This window comes from Patiria miniata, unplaced genomic scaffold (assembly GCF_015706575.1).
Source record: "Patiria miniata isolate m_02_andy unplaced genomic scaffold, ASM1570657v1 HiC_scaffold_7, whole genome shotgun sequence".
NCBI lineage: Eukaryota > Metazoa > Echinodermata > Asteroidea > Valvatida > Asterinidae > Patiria > Patiria miniata.
In genome coordinates this window covers 38,062,493-38,072,793 of record NW_024037074.1, presented here as the reverse complement: position 1 = coordinate 38,072,793, position 10,301 = coordinate 38,062,493, and the positions used below count along the sequence as shown (strand labels likewise).

The following is a 10,301-nucleotide window of genomic DNA, read 5'->3' as shown; positions in this document are numbered from 1 at the left end:
TGGGGGTGTTTTTTATATTTATGCCAATTTTCATATTCATGAGCGAAAGTGTGACATCATTTAAGGCAGCCACCTATTAAAATGTTATACCTATTTCAGCACCAAAAGTTGTTAGAATTTTGAATATTTTGCTGACGTATTTTCTTCTTTCCTTTGGTAGTTCTCAATTGTTTTCAATGCGCAAAGTTTTGGGTTCACAATTTGGAAAGAAAACCCCTAATCTGAACAGTGCCTGCCTAAAATGACATCACAGCAGGAGCGTGCTCAGTTGTCACGGAAGTTGTTGAATGTTTTAGATGTGCGATTTTCAATGAAATTTGAAAAAGATTTCAGATTTTGACATTTGATGTCTCATTCTATAGTGGAAAGGCGTATCTTTCAAACCATTATTATCTGTGTTGGGTACTCATTCTACGTCTGGCATTCCGTTGTATTTTGTTTGCATTTTTTTTTTATACACACTGTATATTCCTCGCCTTTACTTGCAGTGGATTAGGCCAAAAAAAAAAGTCTCCGGTTTCTGGTATGCGCGCGCGTCGCCGTAGCCATGCGCGTCGGCAAAATGAAAATAGTTTTTTTTCAATGAAAGATGATGCCTCAAAACCGCCAAACTCACTGGTTTGACTGGAATTCTGCTGCTGCGCAATTTCAACGTGTTTTTAGATGGGGTTATGATCGAGAATAAGCTTTATGTGGCCTCTCTGGACTCCCATATATTTGCGCTAAGTTTAGTCGGGCACCATTTGCAGTCACCAGCCGACATTTGAAGCAAAAAAGTCAGGTAAAAAACAAAGTCAGGTAAAAAAAAAAAAAAGCCGCGTCGCCGCACCACTTTTTGGACAAGCTCCATACCAGAAACCGGAGACTTTTTTTTGGCCTTATGAACTGACGTGCAGTTTGCAGCCGGTGATGTATAAAACTGGATTTTGTTTTGTTTTGCTGGCCCCCGAGGGGCCAGCCTAGTCGTCGTTGCACCTGACTGACTCACTGACTGACTGAATGACTCCCCGACTCCCACTTGTGAATTACACTTGCTTAAGTCTCTCATCACTGACTGTCACTTATTAATTAGACTGGTTACCAATCTCACTCATTCACTGTCACTAATGTTAAGACTGGTTACCAGTCTCACTCACTGGCTGTCAATTGTGAATTAGACTTGTTTAAGTCTCTCACTGACTGACTGCACTTTCGAATTAGACTGGTTACCTATCTCAATCACCAGACTTTTACTTGTGAATTAGATGGATTACCAATCTAACTTACTGACTGCCACTAATGAATTAGACTGGTTACCAATCCCACTCAGTGATAGTCACTTATAAATAAGACTGGTCACCAGTATCACTCACTTATTGCCAAAATAATGTGAATTAGACTTTTTCTAAAGTCTCTCACCGACCGACTGAACTTGTGAATTAGACTGCTTACCTATCTCACTCACTAGATTCTTAATTGTGAATTAGACTGATTACCTATCCCACTGACTGCTGGCGGGTGTGCATTAGAGTAGCGCCGCTTGTTTCATGTTCTTTCGCGGTCGGCAAAAATAGATTTTCATTTCCTTCATATTAGGTACCATAACAATTTCTTCTACAAACCTTTGAACCATTCTTCATTAATTGAATAGATTGTTGCGTGCTCTGGGACCAGCTTTACTGTGCATGCCTAGTCTTGTGTTTTCAAAGTTGTGTTGCGATTGGTGTCGCTTTTGAAATATTCTAGAAGAAAAAAGCCAAAATGTTGTACAGTCCCCATCCTACTCTGGCACACCCAGCTAGATAGGCAAATACTAGTCGACTGTTGTCCAAAGTTCATCATGCATGATTTGACTCATATGACGGTCAAACCATGGAGCTATAAAAAGGAACCGGTTTAACGGTACACGTGAGCCGCAGATCAGTATTGCGATTTAGCGCTATATATAGGCTGGCAGAACAAGAATTTCACCCCTAACAAGCCTACTAGAGCAGGCAGTTTTTAAAAGCAGTGTTTCACACTTGCGGATTTGACAACCATTTGGCCGTCGATCGAGAGATTATTTTTATCACGATGAAAGCAACAGTAATGGCTGTAGTCTGTGTCGCTGCGTGCTTGAGCATCCGTGCAAGTGCAATATCGCCGTACGGTGAGTACAAAAGTCATACGGCACCACAGCTTTACATAAACTATATTCCACAATGACCGAGATTTACAGGGTGTATCCGGAGGAAAAAAACCCACGGTCATCCAAAAGTAATGGATACAGTTGTTTAAATGTTGAGTGTGAACACTGTTTGTGTGGTTGCATACGAAGGAATGGTTTATCAGCTTACTATTGATACCCTATTTTGCATATCCTGACAGTTATAGATGAGGATTTCAAATCAGGATTCCAATGCACCGTGTAGATTGTACATTGCGTGTTGTAAGGAGAGGTCACACAACGACGATGGGCATTGTTTACACATGCAAGCTCGTGCAACCAATGAATCATACCAACTTCACGAAAAAGGTTCTAGCTTTATATTGGAATTCTACGGAAGCGTATTTAGGACATGACCGAAAAGTTTTTTTAGGCCCACTACTTCGCCCGGGCGGATTACCATTTCGCCCGGGCGGATTACCATTTCGCCCGGGCGGATTACCATTTCGCCCGGGCGGATTACCATTTCGCCGGGCGGATTAGCATTTCGCCCAGGCGGATTACTATTCCGCCCGGGCGGATTACTCTTCCGCCTGGGCGGATAACTATTCCGCCTGGGCGGATTACTAATTCGCCCGGGCAGACTACTTATTACCGCCAGGGCAGATTACTAATTCTCCCGGCCGGGCAGACTACTTATCCGCCCGGGCGAGAAAGTAATCCGCCCGAGCGACATAGTAATTCGCCCGGGCGAATTAGTTACCCGCCCAGGCGAAATAATAATTCGCCCGGGCGAAATAATAATTCGCCGGGCGTATTAGTAGTCCGCCCGGGCGAAATAGAGGGCCGGAATTTTTTTTTTGGTCATGTCCTCAATACACTTCCGTAGAATTCAATGGTGCACAGTCATTCATGACCGTTGGGGTGTAAGGTATTACCATATAATTTGTATTACCGTATAATATAGTATTACCATATAACTGATTTTGGAAAATGTTTTGAAAATGCTTTGCTTTCGCTATTAAAGGCTGGGGCCTCCGTAAGTATAGACGGTCACCGCATGCCCGGATTTGTCTAAGGCAACTTGTAGTGAGAAAGTTAGGAGCTTCAGCTCCGATTCCGAAGAGGAATTTTCTGGGGGAAAAGTCAACATCTCAACGTTCTCTCTGTTACAGGATTAGAAAGGTCGGGCATGGTCGGGGATTGTCACTTAAATTTTGCCCGAGGGGTGGGGATTTTGTCACTTCGAAAGTGACAATCCCCACGTCTTGGGTGAGGCAGCCGGGGGGGGGGGGTGAAACAATTGATAGGTGCATTACACTTGCTTAAGTCTCTCATCACTGACTGTCACTTATTAATTAGACTGCTTACCAATCTCACTCATTGACTGTCACTTACGTTTAGACTGCATGGTTACCAGTCTCACTCACTGGCTGTCAATTGTGAATTAGACTTGTTTAAGTCTCTCACTGACTGACTGCACTTTCGAATTAGACTGGTTACCTATCTAAATCAACAGACTCTTACTTGTGAATTATACGGATTACCAATCTCACTCACTGACTGCCACTAATGAACTAGACTGGTTCATTTTTCGATTTGATAACAAAGATGGAGATCGACCCATGTTCTCTCTGTTACAGGATTAGAAAGGTCGCGGTTTCACAAGAAACGATTGTGGAACAGTGTCGATGTTAATGACCTCCACAAGTATGACCTTGACGATGACCCCCAGGGCTATTGTGGTTACCTAACTCAACCCATGGACCACTTTGACCCTCTGGTCAACAAGCATTTCAACCAGCGCTACTGGGTCGTTGACAAGTACTGGAAATCCAAGAGCCATCCAGTCTTCCTGTACGAGGGAGCGGAAGGGGAACTGTTGTTGGACGAGGTGGCAAATGGTAAAGGCAAAATGACCAGAACAGTCAGAGCATCAAGAAGCATTACTTTAAAACAGCTACTGAACTGTTAAGTGTCATTCATACCACAGGCTGGCAAAGTCATTGAAAAACACAACGCAAAAAAACAAACACTTGTTATTTTATAGAGATCATTTAAGAGTTTCATAAGATGGAATGTGCGTCGAGGTGACGTAAATTCAAGATCGGGTTTTCCCTTCTCCGACGTATTTCATAGGCATTGTAGGCCTTTCCTCGGTCTTGTGTGATCGTAAAAAAAAACACAAACTACCCGAGATAAAGTCAAGACAAATTTAAAAACGGAAAATTTCATCAAAAGTGAATCACAGTGTTTGAAAAAAGTGAACGACGACGCAAGCCTGACCTTCTTCCTAACACGTCACTAATTTCAGACAACATGTCTCACAGCTCATCACGGTACCAGCAACGCAATAAAAGTTGTTGTGTCTGGATTAGGAGTCCAAACAAGCAAACGTAAATTATCATATCAGTGGCGGCTGAAATTGATGTCAGAAAGGAACAATAACAAAGTGAACTCTATTGATACAAAATATAATGTCCTTTTACACCAGGCCATCACGCTGAAATGGCGCAAGCTCATGGCGCCCTCATCCTTGGGTTTGAGCACCGTTTCTATGGCAACAGCACCACCAAGGAAGGACTGTTACTGAGCGAATTGCAGTACCTCTCCAGCCAGCAGCAGTAAGTCACAGCTTGAAAACTTCCAATTTATTCACGGGATGTCTCTTTCTCTGAGGATATGTTGCTTTTCGAATGTATGATATTCACGTGACGTTACATTCTAACTGTGCAAAACAATTGAGTGGTTTAATTGTCAACATTGTTTGCTGGAGGAATTCAGTACTACCTCATTCAGACAATTCTGTCTAAAATCTTAAGGAGGCTCTTACTTAGCTGTGCCGTACAGACTGATCTTTTATGGGAAACTCTTTCATTTGCTTTTATTTTTCCCGTACAGACTGGCCGATCTGTCGGTGTTTCGCGTCTTCGCAGAGAAGAAGTTGGGCATGTCCGGCACCAACACTTGGATTGTGATTGGGGGTTCGTACGCAGGCGCCTTGTCAGCTTGGTTTAGATTGAAGGTATGTTCAACCCGCCCCCCCCCCCCACCCCTTCGGTTTTGAGATCCCTTTTGAGATCACTGCCTCGTCTTCGTCATCTGTTATTGATTGTGAGGGTCTGTCATGGTTGTCGACATTTTAGCCTTTTCATCTGATTTATCATCTACATTTGTACAGTACCCCCATCTAGTGTATGGCTCTGTAGCCTCGTCAGCTCCCGTGCGCGCTCAGGCCAACTTCGAAGGGTACAACGAAGTGGTAGCCGCCAGCTTTGCAGACCCGATCGTGTTTGGTTCGGAACAGGTAACTCAAATGCATTTTATCGTCATTCGTCAGGGTTATTCTCTTTGTCTCAAGTTTTGCTGGTGGAGCGAATGAGTCGGTCACAAATCGCCTGTCAATGCCCGTTGGGTCGGGCATCGTAGGGAAAATGGCGCCTAAACCCCGGTTCATACTGCATGCGAATGCAAATGCGAAGCGAATTTGACTTCATGAAACATTCGCTGCGAAATTCGCCCGAGTTGAAATATGTTCAACTTTTACGAATTCTCAGCACGAATACTTGCCATGACGTCACAAATTCGCGTTCGCTTTCGCTTTCGCGCCAAGTATGAACAGGGCTTAAATTGTCCCTTTTCACCCTTTCATTATATCCACCGTTGAAAGCGTATTTGTGAGTGAAGTGGACTGAATAAGACCGTAGACTTGGGTTTTTCCCCTGATACCCGGTACTTTCTTTTGTCTCAACTATAGCAGCAACGCCTGGGAAAACTTTCTGTTTGCTGGCCCCAGAGGGCCAGGCTACAGTCCTCTTTGTAACTTTCTCACTGACTGACTGACTCTCTCCCCGACTGACTGTCATTTGCGAATTACGCTTTCTCGTCTTGGCCCACAAATCGACTCAATGTCTTCCTTGACCCCTTTGACCAATTGGTATGGGACCAGCTTACCAAGTCTTGTTTAGCCTTTGGGTGATTTCTTAAACTTCCTGATCTCTTTACTCCTGTTTTGGCACAGTGCGTCGCCAGCATCAGACAAGGCTTTGGCAAGATTGAGCAAATGAAACAGGCAGGCGAACTCGCCCAAATCGTCAAAGACTTCAACACCTGCCAGAATATGACTGACCCCAACGACTTCAAGACCTTCGCCAGCGATCTCCAAGGCAATTTCATGAGTGCTGCACAGTTCAATCAAGTCGAAGGAAACGTCTCAAGCATCGGGTCATTGTGTCAACAAATGATGGTTCCAGATCCGTATCAGGCTCTAGTCAAAATGTTTAACGTAAGCTTTTGTTTTGTGGGTGTTTTGGGGAAATGAAAAAAAGGAATTTCCACTTATAATAATTCTACTATAAAATTATTTTCGTTCAAAAGTTGGTAAATGCTGATAAATATAGGTTTTCCCGGCTATTTTAAAACTTTTTTTTTCATTCAAATTCACCAAATCTAACATTCAATTTCGTCCGAGAAAAAAATTCACACGCTTTACCAAATTAATTTAGTCAGTTTGGTCACCCTTTTTAGTCACCGGGTCGAGAATATTCGTTATTACAGATCAAATCCGTCTGGGCTGTTGCAGAATGGCAGCATTCAAAGATCAAATTCGTCTTTTATTAATCAATTTAAAACTTGTATAAAGTAAATTTGTCAGGTGTGCTCAAAAGCATTTTCCTTGTGTCCCCAAGAACAATTTGGCACATTCGCTTGCACGATATTTGGACCAAAGGAGAGTACTTAACTGAAAGAAGAGTTGCCCAAACAGTAAAGATTACCAATATCAACAATACAATGTTATTTAAAATGAACAAAATAAAAGAAAAAGTCTTACAATGAAAAAAGAAATGTCAAAAGCCACGAATCGATAACCCATAAATCCCCGTGTAATATGCCTAAAATATTGAGTGTAACATATTTTAAGGAGAATCGAAAGAAATAACACATTTATGAAGAAATAAGGGGAAAAAACTTATTTATTCTTAAGATTTATTCTTCTTAGAGGCCTATAATATATATGCTTTTGAAGATATTGCGATGAAGTATGACGAAATTGAACAAAACTATGGTTAAATTGTGTGGAATTAGACGAATTTAATTTCTGAATAACACGATCCGGCGTAGACGAGACGAAATTGAATACTCCGGGTTGAAAATGTGCTAATTGTTTGAATTTGTTTGGACAAAATTTGAAATTGTCTGACAAAAGACGAAATTAAACATTGGAAGTACACTAAATCGATGTTGCTGGACGAATTTGAATATATTTAAATGTTTTTAAATAGCCGGGGAAACCTATACTAAAAGTGCCAACTATCAATTTGTAATTTTATCAATTTTATACTTTTTCAGTCAGGAAACTGTTTGGATGTTTCATTTAAAGACTTCCTCACAATGCTGACAGACGTCACCTTTGATCCCGGCGATTTTTATCGACAGTGGTTCTATCAAACTTGCACTCAGTTCGGATACTGTAAGTGTTTCCAACATCATCCTTAGAGAGCAAGAGAGGTGGGAGAGAGATGTTGCTTTCTTCCAAAGCAATATCACTTCAAGGAATGTTTGGGGGAAAAAACTGATGTCTTTTTGTCTTTAGTGTCTTCTTCAACGACTACACATCATCAGTATTTGTCTGATACCTTTGGTATACCCAAACATTAGATGTTGTTTTTCTCGCTATCTTGTCTTGCAGATCATACTTGTGACAAGAACACAACGTGCATGTTCCTACCAGAAGTCGATCTGGACTACTACTTTGCCTGGTGTAAAGGTGGATACAACATCCCGTCCTTTGATGTATTGGAACAAGTGAACTTCACCAATGCGTACTACGGAGCGGACAACCCTACAGGAACAAGAGTGGTCTTTGTTGATGGTAAAGCCTGCCAACCTATCAACCTGACGATATTTTAGTTCTTCTGTCGACCTTCATTTCCTTATCCTAGGTCGAATTGTTTAACATTTGGCGGAAATGTTGTTTATTTTTTTCAGCACTCTTTTATATGAGTCACTGCAGCTGTACTTTTTCTGGTAAATTTTTTTTTTATCTGATTACGAAAAATTGTATACAAGTGCCAAAGGGTAATGCTGAGTGGATAATTTACAGAGCTTGATATACGCATGTAATGACATAACACCTGTTTTGCTTTGTTTTAAGGTACCATTGATCCGTGGCACGCCCTGAGCGTACTGAAAGATCTACCAGAGGGTCTCAAGTCCGTATTCATGAAAGGCACCTCTCACTGCGCGGATATGCATCCCTCTCTGCCTGGCGATGCCCCGGCACTCAAGGCGGGCAGACTGGTAAGAACCGCTGAAATGGCTTACGGTAATATAATTATTTGTATGTTTTAGCAACAAATCTATCGCACTTTTAACAAAACGTTTACTAGGTGGTCTGCAAAATTCTCCACTGATGAGATAATTAATTCGTCTGAGGGTATGCTGTCTTTTATGAGACACCCTTAACTTCGTAACGAAACATTCATATAATGACGATCCCCTGGCCAAGGCATCATTCGTATATAAAGATCGTCAGAAAAATCATGTTTAAAGTTTGATGTAACGGTACTTATAAAATGAAACTAGTAAAAAATGACGGTGGCTTCTAAATCCATAATGAAAGCTAAAGAAAGAAAGAAAGACGAAAAGATGATCGTCGAGCGCTCTTTTCACGCTCCGCCTTAGGCATGCAGAGCCTCGATCTGGCAAGTTGACACAAGGAAAATAGCAAGTTCAGTGATCTGAACCCCCACACGGGAATTACTGAACCGGCTATATTTATTGTGTAAACTTGCCAGATCGAGGCTGTGCATGTCAGTGGCGGAAGCGTGAAAAGAGCGAGTAAACGCGAGTTGCCTGCCATGTACAGCGCCCCCATTTTCGGACTGATAATTAAGTTTGTTTTTCTTGTCTGTTTTAATAGGAGATTGAAAAGATCGTCAGCGGCTGGCTGATGCAGGCGGAAATGGAAAAGAGACAAAAATAGATGCGCTCTTCGTTAAGAAATGAGAAGAAGTTTAACATTGCGACATAATGTAGCCTAACTGCAACCTAATTATTCAGGTGACTGAGCAAGAATTAATTGAAATAATCGATCGACTCTAATTTCTCTTGATATAGCACATATCCTTAACACTAGAGTAAACGCTCACAAGTGTCTATGCGAGATAGGTACAGCGAGATAGGCACAGAGGACACTAGAACACTACAGGATTTCCCTCTCTGACATGGGCTTCGATAGCTGCAAGGGGTGTGCTTGCCCCCCCCCCCCCAAAAAGGAGAAAAAAGAGGCGCGAAGTCATATTGCTGTTAGTTTGATGGGTTGGGGGGGGGGCAAATGTCCCTACCCACCCTCGAAAATGAAAATTGAGAACATGCTGGAAAAATACGGGAATTCGCGGGGGGGGGTGGGCTGTGCTTTGCACCCGGCTAGATCCTGGCGACACCCATTCTCTCCGACCAACCAAAAACCCGCTATTATTATGATTATTTTTCAGCATCTATTTTTGTAGATGTGACTCTCTAAATTGTTAGGTGTCTTGTGGCAGATCTTTTGTCGAGGAATATAACGAATAATTATTTTGATTGCTTTGCATCATCAAGACAATAATTCAGGATTGTATTACGTTAATGCCGTATTCGCCAACTTAATTGTTTTAACAACTGAAAATAAATATGTAAATATGTAAGCGAGGAATGTAAATAATCATGAAATAAATTGATAGTGCCGTTTCTTAAAAGTATAGTCTCTTGAAATCACAATTGCAAAAGAGAACACAAGATATACTTCCATCAGACTGGCACAAATGATTGACTTTTATAACAGTATCGGCTAGAACCGTTTTGAAACCATATCTGACGTCCCAAGAAACCTACTTCAGACGGAGAGGAGTAAGAGTCTGTGATGTTGGAAGAGGTCTAGCACTTGATTGGCCTAATATGTCAAATGACGTAGGGTCAATTTAATTTACATAACCACCGGCGCCCGAATAGGGCACGCCTCTTTGAATGTTAAATATTCAGATTATATTTCAAAAAAATAATATTTTAAAAGCCAAGAAAACAGTGGTTACTCTGTTGAAAATTATTAACACATGTGACACTACATTTAACAAATAGAAGTACTTCATTTTTGTTTGAACATTCACCTTGTCATAATTATCAACCAACAAATTAA

The 10,301-nt window shown here is 41.6% G+C and overlaps 1 protein-coding gene across 1 annotated transcript; it reads left to right on the top strand.

Annotated features, from left to right (window-relative positions):
- Window positions 1-1,855: 1,855 nt before the first annotated feature.
- LOC119746240 (thymus-specific serine protease-like) lies at window positions 1,856-9,396 on the top strand. Its single transcript, XM_038223071.1, has 10 exons — window positions 1,856-2,128; window positions 3,769-4,029; window positions 4,620-4,749; window positions 5,027-5,150; window positions 5,307-5,432; window positions 6,147-6,410; window positions 7,475-7,595; window positions 7,815-7,997; window positions 8,280-8,425; window positions 9,048-9,396. The coding sequence occupies exons 1-10, from the start codon at window positions 2,053-2,055 to the stop codon at window positions 9,108-9,110; spliced, it is 1,494 nt and encodes a 497-aa protein (XP_038078999.1). The 5' UTR covers window positions 1,856-2,052; the 3' UTR covers window positions 9,111-9,396.
- The last annotated feature ends 905 nt before the right edge of the window (window positions 9,397-10,301 follow it).